General features: G+C 36.2%; 1 protein-coding gene across 1 annotated transcript; it reads left to right on the top strand.

Annotated features, from left to right (window-relative positions):
- The first annotated feature begins 9,223 nt into the window (after positions 1-9,223).
- Positions 9,224-12,120, top strand: LOC102803766 (uncharacterized). The gene is made up of 5 exons (XM_078010703.2): positions 9,224-9,367; positions 9,513-9,531; positions 10,214-10,333; positions 10,678-10,809; positions 12,023-12,120. Coding segments are annotated over exons 1-5 (315 nt in total). The 5' UTR covers positions 9,224-9,325; the 3' UTR covers positions 12,025-12,120.
- Positions 12,121-15,280: the final 3,160 nt, after the last annotated feature.

The following is a 15,280-nucleotide window of genomic DNA, read 5'->3' as shown; positions in this document are numbered from 1 at the left end:
TAAACATCCTTTGTTATTCAATTAACAGCACACCTGGTAGATTCCAATTATCCTTCCAAAATAGTAAACACCCTTTGTTATGTTAATCACAAGCATACATGGTAGATTCCAACTGTCCTTCCACAGTATGACAGTTATCACAATGCACACCGTTTCTCCCCATGATTCCATGCACCCTTGAATTTGCAGGGTTTGAGGTAATATGACAAAAACATAAAATAAAGGATGCCGACACTGGGATACAGAATGTGAGATTGCTTTCCTGGAATTAAATAATTGTCTGATGTACGCCCCTGTACGAGTGCATCTACAGGAAACAGGGGAATATGTGCTGGATACGGACGCAAGTGAAACGGGTATTGGTGCTGTCTTATTACAGGTCCAGGATGAAAAGAAAAGGGTGATAGTGTATGGCAGCAGGTCGCTTAGTAAAGTGGAAAGAAATATTGCGAAAAAAAGGATTACTGGTATTGGTGAATTTTGTGAGATACTACAGACAGTACTTGTACAGCAGGAAATTCACCATCAGGACTGATCATGGAGCTTTTAGGTAGTTGTTGAGTTTTAAGTGTCCAGAAGGAAAACTCGCCAGGTGGATTGAAGTCCTTAGGGTATACTTGTATTAGTATTAGGCCAGGCGAAAATCCACGGGAATGCCGATGGATTATAAGGAGACCATGCGGGAAATGTAGTTTGCAGGGGAAACTGCTGTGATTTCTAGGGCCGGAGAGTATGGCAGTGAACTGCAGGATACTCACACTTGCATAAGAAATGATGGACACATGATTATGGACACCAGGATAGTGGAAACGGACATGGAGACCCAGACACGGGCTGTCAGAATTCGACCAGAGGTGAGCGGTGATCAGATAAAGGAAGCCCAGGCAGCTGATTTTGAAATAGGTACAGTGAATAGGGCAAAGGATTGTGGAATCAGACCAGAATGGGAATGTCATGGTTGGCGCCCGTCGTGAAAGTTATAATAGAAGAGACTGAAAGCAACTCAGAATAAAGAAAATTGGACAGTATGCGACGGTTGTGATGATCGAATGAAATTAAAAATTATGAACCAGTGCGTTTTTGTTGAATCAGATAAAGGAAGCCCAGGCGGCTGATGCGGAAATAGGTGCAGTAAAGAGGGCGAAGGAATACGGAATCAGTCTTGAGACAAAAATGGGAAGAGATGTCACGGTTGGCACCTGATGTGAAAGCTTACTGCAAACACTGGAAGCAACTCAGAATAAAGGACGATGGAGAGTCAGCGGCGAAGGCGGAACATTGGGAATTCTATTTTGATTTATTGTAACTAGATATTTAGAAGTAGAACACTGCACTTATGCGTGAATGATAAACTGTTCCATATTTATTTTTGTTTATTCATGAAATATTGTTTTTATTTTATTTGTGGTCAGAAAGATCTCAAACCACATTCCTACTGCTGGGCTGCAGACCAACATTGGGAATTTGGGAGAGAGGTTAAATTGACGAACAAAATGGCAGTCAAGTCATCTGGAACTGTGAATTGTGTCCTTGATTTTGTGAACTATTTCAATTGAGAGGATAGACTTCAGTTAATAATTACCATCCCAATGTATAACCAATTTGAATTTTTCAGGATAATTTATGTCTGTTTGAAATTCCATGAAATCAAGATGATGTGAAATAAATTGTAAGTGAATAGTACAGAGCCCTGGCTGTGTTAATGAAAAGCACAGATGTTTGGATACTTTGCAACAACCCATAGCATATGTTTAGACTGCAGATAAAGTCACTGGATTGTGTTGTCAGCAGAATTTGAGATGCATACATCCAGTCTCTCCCTGTGGCATAATGGTATGTCTCAAACAATGGTGTGGTGATTGTGACATACCTTGGAATGTGCATAGCACAGTGTTGTTGGCAATGAAAATGAATATTACATCATTGACCCGAGTCTTCTATTTTAATTGGTAGAGCTTGGATAAAGAATGGTTTATTCCACTTCCAAAATTGGCATCCTCTATTCACTAATTTGTCCGCTATTTCGAGATAACAAATCATTTCTTTGGATACATTTTATTGTTTGCATGGCCATAATTCAGTTTTAGTATTTGAGTTGATGCAAGTGTGAAAGTCTTTAGTGAGGAAGGTTACCTGACTTGATCCTGTAATATCCAGTGATGCTGATTCCTGACTCCAGTGAGCTTTACCCTATATAGGTACATATGCAGTGCTGTGCAGTAATCTTTGCTGATCGACAGGAACCACTGAAGCTCACTGCCTGAACTACTCCCATTGTACCAGTGCTACCAGTAGCAGCAGATGATAGTGCATCTGCTGATACTGTGGACACAGAGCACGAGTTTGAATTGTAGCGCAGCTGCTTCGACAGTGTGCCAGATACGAAGGAACGCAACATTGTACATTGCTGTCCATTGGCGAGTGGAGTGTACCCTGCAGCATCGATCAAATCCCTAATTTTATTTGTTTACTGTGTATTCCCACTTCTTACTGGTCACAGTGACCAGCACCCCTATTATTTATTCATTAAAGTGAAGGCAACTATCTATAAATAAATTTATCCATAATACTGTAGGCCTCCGGCCTCAAGGTATACTCATTGTAATTACATCACATTTTACAGAGGACAATGTCATTTTACAGTGACTGAAAGGAACAAGAAAATATGAAAAGAACATGAACTTTCAGACCAAAATAATAGTATAACCTTTTTTTTGTGGCGAGGAAAATAAATTTTGAAATATTACTGCATTTTGTAATTGTAATAGCGATATTAATTTTTCAGGTGAGGGAAATGTATAATAATAACTTGGGATGTATTTAGATCTCAACTCTTGGTAAAACGGACAGATAATGCAAAAACTCGTCCTCTATACAATTGGTATTACATAAAGTACAAACTCTTTCTGTGCGTGTATTATGGAATGTTCTATCAGTTTCAATACGTAGACGATGAGCAGAAATTCTTAGGCAACACAATGCTCCCCTGTAAAAGTCTTTTTGGACTGTTTTAAGATAATTCTCTTGACCAAATATATATTTAAATTTTCTATAAAAACATAACTCGAGTCCACTTTGCCAATTTTGAATATCAATGTCCAAGCATCGCTGTTTGAAAAGCTTAACAAAGTATTCGGAGTTCCCCACCCCTTGGTTGTACCATGCCTCACCCAGACCATAAAGAAGTAACATTTTTAAATTCAGGGCCCAACACTTTTTACCCTTTTCTGCTTCATGGTACTGAAACATGTAACATAAATAGAACAATCTGTGTTGGGGTAATGATAACATGAGAAGCCAGTACTTAATAATCCTAATAAGTCTGAACGTTTTAATAGTAAACCTACATAACTCTCCCCTTATAACCAAATTTGGCGCATTATAATAGACTTTCAATATAAATCGACAGAATTTGTTTTGTATAATTTCAACTTGATTGCCTTTGTGAAAGCCCCAGACTTCGCTAGCGTACATAATATTGGTAGGATTTTACCATCAAAGATGTTAAACGCAATATTTACATCAATACCATCAAATTGCGAAATACTTTTCTTAATCGCAAACAACGATCCTGACGCTTTTTTGGCCAAACTAGACTGGGCATAGTTCCAAAGCCCAGAACTCGACAATACTATACCCAAATAATAAGAAGAAGAAACAACTTCTAGTTTATGTCCTGCAAGCAACCATTGCTCAGTTGATTTCAATCTGCCCCCCACGCCTAAATACCATTACTTTAGATTTATCAGTATTAACTTTTAATCTACATGTATTTGCATATAGATCCAAATTATTCAGAAGACGTTGTAAACCTATAATGGAAGAGCTTAAAACTGCCAAATCGTCTGTAAATAACAAATAAAATAATTTTATAGGCGTTATATAAACTCCGGCGTGGCTGTGTTTGTATTGATTCGCCAAAGTCATTTACAAGAAGAGAAAAGGAGTGGCGATAAAACACTGCCTTGTTGGATTCCTACTTCACATTTGAACAATTCAGAAATACCTACTGGGGAGCGAACACATGCCCTGATATCTTGGTTCATGGACTTCAATACTGTAAATAGTTTGCCACCCATTCCAGATTTTGTTAGTTTATAAAAGAGTAAGGTGTGGTTAATCATATCAAATGCTTTTTCAAAATCTATAAATGCGCAGTACAATATACTTCCTAATGACAAATAACGATCAATAATGGTTGATATAACGAATAGATTGTCAACTGATGAATATTTTTTACGGAAACCAGTCTGTTCTTCCACAATAGGATAGTGCAAGTTAACCCAATTAAGCAGGCGGTTATATATAATATCACTGAAAATTGTTGTCATCGATGGCAATAATGTAATACCTCTATAGTTATTAACTAAATGTCTTTCACAATTCTTATATACAGGAATAATTAAACCATGCACCCATTGTGGAGGGAATATACCAGTATTAAGTATTATATTGAAAAGTTTAACAAGTAATTGTTTAATATCGTAGGAATATGCTTAAATATTTCCGGCGATAAACCATCAATACCAGCTGTCTTATTTGCATTTAACCGACTAAGGGCATGTTCCAATTCCACAATTGTAATGGCTGCATCTAAAATCTGATAGTCAATAACTGCATTTGACTCTGGCAAAATTAATAAATTATTAAAAGTGAAGGCCACTTTATATATTGTGCTGTTTTGATTTATTGTATTCGTTACTGGTATATATATTACTGGTATCTTCTCTGCACAGTGCAGTTGTGGTAATTTAAATTCACTAAACGACCCCCACCCCATAGCAGCATACGAGTTGAAGGGGGGAGACTTATAAGATCAGCACGCTAGCAGAGACGTTGATTATTAGACCTGCATTAAAGACAAGCTCCCAGCCCCTGGATACGGAGTAGCCCTCCAAAAGGCCCCACCCCGGATTATACGTCACAATATGAATGGGTTATTACGAATCAAACGTACAATATTTACGTTCCCGCTGACACACTGACTTGATTTAGCAAATAAGTGGAAACCTCAAACAAATGACATGCAAATGATAGTGAAAACAACATAAATACCTCTTCAATATAATCTCAACAGGTGAATGTACTTTACACATTGTGCAACAATGATAATGACTTGATTAACAAGGTACCACCAGTTACAAAATCTTGAGACCTATGATTCAACAGACAACACTGAAACTGAAATGGCTATGGTGCATGAGTAAAATCGTTAGTAAACAGTGAGAAATAAAACGGTGACAACTTGAACGACAAAAATATGTCTGAACCAAGTTTTAAAAAACATAATGATTGGAATGAAATGAAAATTGTCAAAGTAATTGATGGAGATAGTGTACGAACTCCTCCTTCCTCTTCCCCTTCCATTACCATAGTTCCCCGATCCTTCACACACAAAACCCACACAAATATGAAAATATAGCAGTGTGTAATCTTAAGTCACAACCTGAGAACAGTGTCACTTTCCTCACTTGAGTTCACAGTTACATCCCCACGCTACACGCCAATATCTGAATTCCGTCAATCCCATTTAATGTGGCCATTATGGACGTAGCACCACTGTTCAATTTGTTGTGTTGTTTTCCAATATTTTAATACATCTTTGAAGATGTATTAAAATATTTTTATTTTTATTTTGTAAAGTCTAGCCTCAATGTTGTGAATTTGAGAACTACTCATCCTGTTCTCAGTGGTGTAATAGTACGCCCCAATTCAGTTGCGTGGTACTTTGAAATGCAATTATGAAGATATCGTACTTACGTCATCAGCTCAAATATAATATAAGCCTACAATATTATGTTTAATTTAATTGAGATATATTGCACATAGTGATCAAAATTAGAATATAATGTGAAGTACAACCACTGACAGAGACCACTGTGGGGAAGTAGTGTACTTGTATATTTGTAGATTCACATACATTTTAATGAAGTAACCTGAACTGAAAGCAGTTCTATCTCCCTGTGGATGTTTGTGACAAAACATAGATGCATGCCAGCACTGTATACTATGTTTGTTTATTTCCTTTATTATATTTCAAAAGACTGTGTTATAAAAACCCTATAATCCTATAAACTTGAATAGTATGGCACTGATACATTCTTGGTCACTGTAATAAATGTCACATGATAAGACATACCAAGTCTAAGAAGATGATACAGGTTGTTGCCATATTTGTTTGCTTGTTAAGTGTTTAACTCCTTTAAATTATCCTTTTCATTAATAAATGGCGCCCTCACTCAAAAATAAATAGTATGTAATAAATAGAATTTAATGACATCCAAATCGGTAACAGTGTTTATATATCTTGAAAAATAATCAACCAAATAATGGAGGAAGTACTCGCATGAAATTCATGTAATTATTTATGTACTCTGTGTTGTATATAATTATTATATGTTATAGTCATCTAGGCCTTTGGCCTGGAAAGACGTTAATAACAGTTTAATATTAAATTACAAATGTATATATATATATATACTGCTCAGATTAAAAGTCTACTGCACCTGCGTTTCGAACTTGATATTCTTACCAAATACGCGTTTTACGTTTTTTCCGTTCATCGTATCCGTGTCGGCATGCTCTTGTTTTTAGTATAAACGCAATACTTTATTACGTTGACAGTTCACCTATCAGTTCACCTGCCAGTAACGTCGGTTTTGGATGACCCATACCACCTCATAAGTGCAAACTCTTGTACTGATTCTAGACAGATGGAAATATAGCTGCAAGCAGCAATGAACGGTTCGGACAATTAAGCTACTGAACCAACGTTTCTATGAATATGTCAGTGGTTGCTCGGGACACATCCATTAATTAATGAATGTATAATCGTAGTGTGAATTGCATTGGCCAGTACCTTATTGTTATATATTGTTTTAAAACAGTTTCTGTGGGTTGCTAGATGTGAAAAAATTCCCCTTTACTCTTTACAGTAACTTATGTGTAGGTTCACCTCACTCTTTAATGAATGTTAATCCTTGTAGCATGAATGGTTTGTTTGTAATAAGTTTGCTTACTCAAGATGTCACATGGTCATCCTAACATTTCAACCCTATGTACAAGAAAATATATTATACTCGGCCACCATATTATACTTTGGCTATACTTTACTTGACATTATTGTGCAAAAGGCACTTTTATAAGCATGACTGACAGAAATCCAACATAGCAGGCAAACAACATTACTAATCACAATTATTTTTTACACGAAGCTTCGGGCATACATGTTACATGCTAAATAACAAGCGGATAAAAAAAATAACAAAAAAAAAATAGAAACATGAAAATAGGGGCTAATTCGAACAAAATCAATATGCTTGTTGGCGTCACATGCAATGTGGTTACGATTTTATTACCCAAGCCTAACTATTGATAGACGTGTAATTCCAAATCAGCTGATGACGTGCCTCAATAATTAAATAGTAAAAAAATCAGAACAGGGGCAAATTAACTGGATTATTCTGATTATGGGACAAGCCAATAATTTTTTTCTGTCAACGTCAAACTATTATTTCAGTGTTGATAGCTTCAAAAGACTTCAGAAAAAATCAACCAGTGTTATAGGATATAGGACATACTTGTATGCATCTTAACACTGTACTGCTTTATTCTGGTTGACTTCCTACTTTTCATAAGAAACTCAACATAACTTCCATTTCTTGAATTATACCAACTACTGTTAACATGGGTTGTGTTTGATTTATTTATTAGGTAATATTGAGCATATTTGTTTCAGTAGATCAAGTGCATTTGTGTACCATATTGCTATCATCGTTGTTATGGTTACTGAATAGTATAGGATCTACAAGAATCAATATCGAAGTTATCTTGGGTGTTGGGTTTTTACCATCAACAAAATATGTTACATCACATTGGCTGGGTTCGATTTTTTTCTCATGACCTGTGACCCACAGGTTCAAAGTCATTTGTTATAAATCTGTGCATGTGCAAAACTTGTCTGTCAGGTTTGAATTGCTATAACCTTTGCAGATTATTTATTACAATATATTATTCTATATGAGATGCATTGGATATTAATTTTGTAATAAAAATAATCACAATCGATGTGCAACAAGTGCGTGGACATTTGTGTGTCAGTTACACTATTTCGAGACCATATATTATCTATGAACACATTGCATTTTTTGATTGGTCTAACTATATTACATATAGAAAAAGCTAACTACCAATTGCTAAAATATCTACATTGACGGTTGACACGTGTAGCTCTAATTTGTAAGCTGACTGTGCATATAAATATCTGAATGAATTTCAGTTCAATAACGATTAACATGCCCATATGTAATACTATATGTTGGTAAATGAGTTATGAGTTCTTCTCCACCACATGTGTAAATGGTCAGTATGACTACATTGGTCAGTGGTCTGTGCTCTCCCCTCAGCGAACTGCTCACTCGGTAATATTGATTAGCAGTGCCCAAACCACTACATTTTTTTTAAATAATGCCGGTCCTTCATTTAGCACACATGACACAAAACATCTCTGTCGAATTGAGTACTGCGTTGGTGTGTTAAAACCGTCTGTAAACTTCAAAATAACGCCGACCAGGTTAATCCGTAAGACGGTTTATCTGATGTTATTAATGACGTACGTGTTACCGCTAGTGAGTGATATCTGACTTTCCGAGTGACAGTCGTTCTCGGTTATTAGCCGACACTTTACATGAATCACCAAGCCGCATTCAATATAATCACTTCAGGCTACCATATGCTTAATCGAAGTCGGTAAAACAACACAATTCAGTCACCTCGTACTTGATACCATTGTCACAACACTGGGTAAAATCCATGCTTAAACTATTCAAATAACCATATGCCTACCTAATTAATCATTATCGTTTTATGTATATTTCATGTATTATAATTGTTTCATGATACATTTTGTTTAATCTAATAACTAATAATTGTTAACAATTGCTTACGTGTCAAATATGCGTGCACCCAAATATAGTCCGAGGTGTAAATCATAGTATAATGAAAAATATGTAACACAACAGAATATTTGCATTTGTATTGTGAGTTGTCATATGCGAATAATGCACACATATTTGTAAATTCATCACAATATTTTCCTGGCACATATGGTCGCATTAACATTTAGTCTACGTATTTCCTCGCCAATATTGCATATTTTTATTATTTTGTTTAATAACTTATGGTCAATAGTGTTTATAGTACCGCAACTCTCTTTGAAGTATCCGATGATTTGAACATATAAATACGTCTTCTTAGTAAGTTAAGTTACTTACCTAAGACCCGGCAAACTGACTACACGTGCTCATTATTGTACAAATTTATCAAGATGCATTTCAGTTTAGTTTTCATGCTGATAGCACTGATGTTTGTAAGTAACCTCCATATATTGATTTACAAAATTATCACCATGACAGTTATTTGAGTGACTTCATTTAATGAAATGTTTGCTACATGTAGACAACGTGGATGAGTTATTTAATTTATAGAGTAAACACTTTCTATTTACGTTTCAGGTGATTGCTGATGGTGCTTGTAAGTAATATATTTCACACATCAATTTCACATTCACACCACACTATTATTTATTTTCCAATGTCTTCTGATTGAGCGACAAGGAGTATTAATTTTCAATTGTGTTTTCATGAAAATTTAAAATAAGCTAAATAGTGAGTATTCAGTCTGAATATAGCACTACTGACAGGATTTCATTGCTTTACAATAAATATGAGAAATCTCCTGCTTGATATATATATATATATATATATATATATATATATATATATATACTTAATTCTCAAATTTAGACTTGATGAATAATATTGTTTACTATGTTGATGGGAGTGGCTGATTAATGGTAATGACAATATTACTAACAATATGAAGCCAGCACGTTGCTAATTAGTTCTTTCAAATTAATCATATGTATCTATAAGAGCAGCTAAGAAAAAAGTTAAACATGTAAACTACACTTACTGTAAACTGGAGAACCTATCTCAGCGAGCAAACGTAGACCGTAGAAAGTGAATTTTGACAAGTCAGTAGGTAATGCGAGTGAAGTGTAGGCAGTTTACGCATGTAGTCCAAGTATTGAATCTGATCTGACGATACAGTGAATATTTTATTTCTGCTTGAATTTTCATATAAATGTTGGTACTATTTAGTGATAAATTATCATTGCTCATATATTTGTTTCCATGCCCCCCCCCTGCATCAGCACGTGACTGTGCGACTGTGTGTAATGGTGAATGCCGTGCTTCATGCCAGTCGAATCAGACTCAAAAACAATGGTGTAAAAGAAGCTGTTCAGGAGATGACGTGTGTTGTACACCGCCAGGTAAGTTTTACAACAACGACGAGTTGCTTTCCAATAACAAACGCATTTTACTTAGATTGTGATTGATGTGAACATCAACTTAGCAACAATATGCAACGAAAATGCATATTCCAACGTTTTTTTTTTTTCCTATTTTGGTGAGACACAGCTACTTTTTTTAGTTCTCTGTGCAAGCGTCCGACTGTACGTTTGTCTGGAGCTGTATCTCAGACCTGCTTTGACCAATTTTTTTCAAACCTCACACATACTAAATACCTCAGACAAATGCACGTGAGGCGATTTCGCGAATCGGTAAATTCAAATTTCAACTAAATATTGTTTTTTTCATATTTTGCCTGGCACAGCTGGTGACGACTGTGTAGCTGATTTGGGTGGTACATGCCGTGCCAAAAAATGCAATAGAGATGAAAATGAGGTTACCGGTACCGGTTGCAGAAACGGCCGTGTTTGTTGTATACCTGAAGTATATATTGAATGTAAGTGTTCACATTAAGAAAGAAAGGGGATTTTTATTAATGAATATTTTAAATACAATGTTACTGATATGTACAATGTTCCGCGATTATTCCTTAGCCCTTTTGTATGACTTTTTCTAGTTCTCTCTCCATTCCTCCCCTGATAAATTGTCTTCAAACCTCACAAAAAAGATACTATATATGCACGTTCGGTTATTGTACGATTAGGGAACAGGTGACCGTCTCGCTGCCATATTTGTGTAAAAATACAACGAAATCAGATATATCCGGTGCCAAATCTCGAGCATGTGTTGCCGATATACTTCAAACTTGATTAAACATCATAGGTAGTTAATGTATGCCATTTTTATTTGTAAATTCGACTGTCGTGAGTAAGGTTAGTTTTACCCTACACATTCTATTTTATACATATACGACGTATCTTGTACATGTATTGCACAATTCACTTCAAAGTGTATACATAGACATTGCATAATGACATACATACACGCATACAATTGTCATATGCATACGACGTGCATATCCATAGTGAAAAATGATGGTTTCCAAAACACCAAAACAATTCATGCTATATGCTTTTTATCATTGAAACAAATTCGCTAATGAGGTTTTGAAAGCAAATGTTGGGCCCCACTAAAAATACAACTGTTTTGCAAATGCATTTTATATTGTTTGTCAATAAAACGAAACATTCACTCAAATAAAGGGTAAAGTTACAATATAAATTCAGAAGTTGAGAATGCATTTTAATTAATATATTTTGTTCGATTGCGTCAAGTACTGTAAAACGCTTTATTTTAGCTAGAATTCATTTTCACTGAAAAAGCATTTTGCGTGCTTTGTATTAAGTTTATTTTCACTGATTTTGCGCTGAAAGTAAACTGTAAGAAAATATATATTTTTATATAAATGGTATAAATGATTTTATTGTCATTGATTCATCTAACCAGTGAAAATAGCGAAAATAAATTCCAAGTGAAAATTATGTACTTTACAGAAACATACTGTCTTAAAATAATTTCTAAATAGCTGCAACCAATCTTTCTAAAATATCTAGTTTAGTATGCTAACACGTGCAAAGTTAAGTATGCTAACACGTGCAAAACACTGTGTGATTGTGTAATTTTGGGTTACAGTTCACATGTTATGGCTGTGGTTATATAATATTTAGACTATTTCAATGGAACTGATTGTTTTTATTTTACATCAACAGAAATCACGACATCGCCATTGGACAAGCTTCGACACGAATATTCTACAGGTGAATATTAGTGAATAATTTAGTTTGAGTAATAAAGCTGACAAAAAAGACTCATTTGTGTAGTTATGCGCCTGTGTATTTGCATGTGTTTGCGTGTATCTTAAATAGAATGTATGTACAACTGACGGTAACTGTGTTGCAAAGTGTTGACCCTTAACAATGTCATCTATACTAATTACTTTCTGTTACTGCTTTCCTTTCGTTTTGTGCGTTTTTAGTTAAACTAGTTGGATTGTCTACCTCCACTGAGAAAATAGGGAAAGTCATACATCCTTACATGAGTCACAATTTGAATCGCACATTGTCACTTATGAAGCATGTGTATGTTGAGGTCAATACTAATTAACTATTAATTATAAAATCTGCTTAAAAAAATACTAAAACATTATATATTTATTTTACTCAGCTAATTAGATAATTTGTCCCCAAGAAAGTCAACAATTATTTCAGTAATCGATACAAATATATAGATGGTAATAAAGTGCAAACTGAGAACAAAAAGAGATATATTAATATTTCAATCACAATGTTTGCATCACGTGACAGTTAGCAGTCTATCTCTATAGACTGACATATCAACCGCAAAAGTGCTGCTCGACCTTTCAATCGACACAATCGGCCGCTAAGGGCGCTGCCGCTGATTACCCAGATATGTTATTGAGGGCGGTATTCAATAATGTAAGTTTTAGCTTTAGCATTGTGTCCAATGAAACACACGTGGCCTGAGCTTGTCCACGGATTACCCTAGAGTGGACCTATCACACACATGCTGTTTTGGGCACTGTTCAATATTTCTTTATCACAAAATAAATTATAAAAAATAGCCATAATAAATTGTCGTTATTCAGAATGTTTTCATTGAAAACGAGCAAGACACAGCTCGATTATTGTAATAGCCTGCTATATGGCGTAACACAAATATAGTTTAATAAATTGCAGAGAGTGCCGAATACAGCTGCAATACTTATTTTGAGAATGAGAAGTTGTGAACACATCAGAACCGTTTTGATTAGGTTGCATGTACTTCCAGTGATATATCGTGTGAAGTACATTTGTCAAATTGTAACTCTATGTGTCGGCTTTGCAGTCGTTCTCTATCTCACTTCTTGAGGTACCACAGTCAAGGTTGGCTACCTGTTTCCTTATTCAAACTGATATATTTATATAATATGTCTCATTTTGGTATTGTGGATGTTTTTTTTTCAGGCTTTCTTGCCTATGCATTGGCATCCACTCAGGTGCAGAAGACAATCATTAAATCAAAAACCATGTTTATGTACACTTAAAGATAATAATATTTGTGACAGCTAAATGCTGAGTGTGACTCAGAGGTGACGAAGCTGAATGAAGGAATAAAAGTTGGAGCCTGATAGGAATTGGGTGTTACAGGTGGGGTGGACGGGGGCTTATTATTTTTTATGGACTGGATAGGCTTTTGCGGCTCGAGGTCGTGCAGCGGAAGCGCCCGAGCCCGCGAAGCTGCGTAAGCCGTACGATCGAGGGCAGCAAAAGCCATAACCAGTCCAAAAAAGTTTTATCGTATACCTTATATGAAAAAAAAGTCTTTAGTTATGTTATTTTTCGCTCGTCTGGCTCAAAAGAAAATCTATTCGATTTAATTTACTGGCGCGGATTTATACGGGGATTTTAAGCGACGCAAACGCGTCAACAACTCCCACACAATAGAGAAACGAATGTCACCAAATATATCCAAAAATCACGTTTTAATGAAACAGAAAATGAACGTAAATTTATAACAATATTTCAACGGTAGGAAATACGAACTCAATATAAACTTTCTTTCCTAAGAATAAACACTAGTCCAGCTAAATTTGTCATTTACTGACAGTCCGAAAACGGGCGTTTTCTTGGAGCTGATGTTGTGGCCGCTGGTAGAGACACGTTGATTTCACAGTTGTTAAAAACTGTAGTCGGTGAACGAGAAACAATTGCTTGACAAGAAGCAGTTTGGTTTACAGTTCAAGATTCTGGCATAGCTCAACTAAGAATATCTGAAATGCGCCGATGATCTTCCGAGGAGACAGTGTCGTCACAGTCAGCTGGCATCGTCACAGTCAGCTGGCATCGGCGTCACTGGGTGTATCTAGCGACACTGATGCCAGCTGAATGCGAGTTTCGTAGTACTGTAAAAACCTGACACGTTTTTGAGACCAGTTATCTTTATGATTGGTTGTGATGGAATGCCGGTTTTCGTCAGGGTAATAATGAATTCAACTGGTATTTCGGTATATTTTCCATTTACCGAATAATATCGTCAGCCGTTGTTGAAGCGCAAACTCCAAATTACGCGCGATGTTTGTAAACAGAAAGTAGTTTCCAGGAAATAGACGCGTTTACCAAATATGGTAAACAGGGCCCGGGCATGATATGGAAAATTATTGCACGGCTCGCGCAACGGGATCCCCATAGCGTTACGTGGCTGGGCAATACTAGGTATATGATAATTAGAGAAACTGCATCACCCCACCAAGCAGATATGCTGGAAATGCATCAAAACTAACCCCAGGGACCAGGGCTGGGTCGGAAATGCAGACAGGCCCAGGCAACCCCAACAAACAGTACAAATGGTGCAGAGAAGGAGGGGACAGGTTACGCAGACAAAGGAAAAGAAACCAGATATAGAAGGACCAGATATAGTGACCCTCCAGAAAATTAGACCACTGCCTACCATACATGACTATATATAAGCCTGTATTATTGAACCAAGTTGTAATTCCTAGACCTCAGACGATATTATTATGTATGGCAGAGATGCAGATGAGGAGTTAGAGCGTTTGCAAAAAAAATATTGGACAGATTGCTGATAGCCGGGTTAAGACTCACGCCAAAGAAATTTAACCTGTGCAGAACCAGTGTAATGTTTCATAGTGTCAAACAATGGCGTAGCGACGAATCCTGACAAAGTGAGAGTGATAAAGGAGTGGCCAACGGCAAAAATCTTGACAGATGTAAGAAGTTACTTGGGGACAGTGACATAATACTGCCGGTAGGCAGATGGATTTGCCAGGGTATCAGTAGTTTTGCATTTTTCTAGAATGTAATAATGGACGACAGTCAAGAGCTTCTGCAACACAACAACGAGGAAATACAGGAGTCTTGCTTGCAGAGGAACGCTGGTATTCTGGAAAGCTCACTGCTGAAAACAGGAGATCGCAGAGCAGTTCACATGAGCCAATCATAATGCGATCT

This window comes from Saccoglossus kowalevskii, chromosome 9 (genome assembly GCF_978046115.1).
Source record: "Saccoglossus kowalevskii chromosome 9, keSacKowa6.1, whole genome shotgun sequence".
Lineage (NCBI taxonomy): Eukaryota > Metazoa > Hemichordata > Enteropneusta > Harrimaniidae > Saccoglossus > Saccoglossus kowalevskii.
Note: the sequence above shows the minus strand (reverse complement) of the source record. Positions and strands in the feature narration are given on the sequence as shown.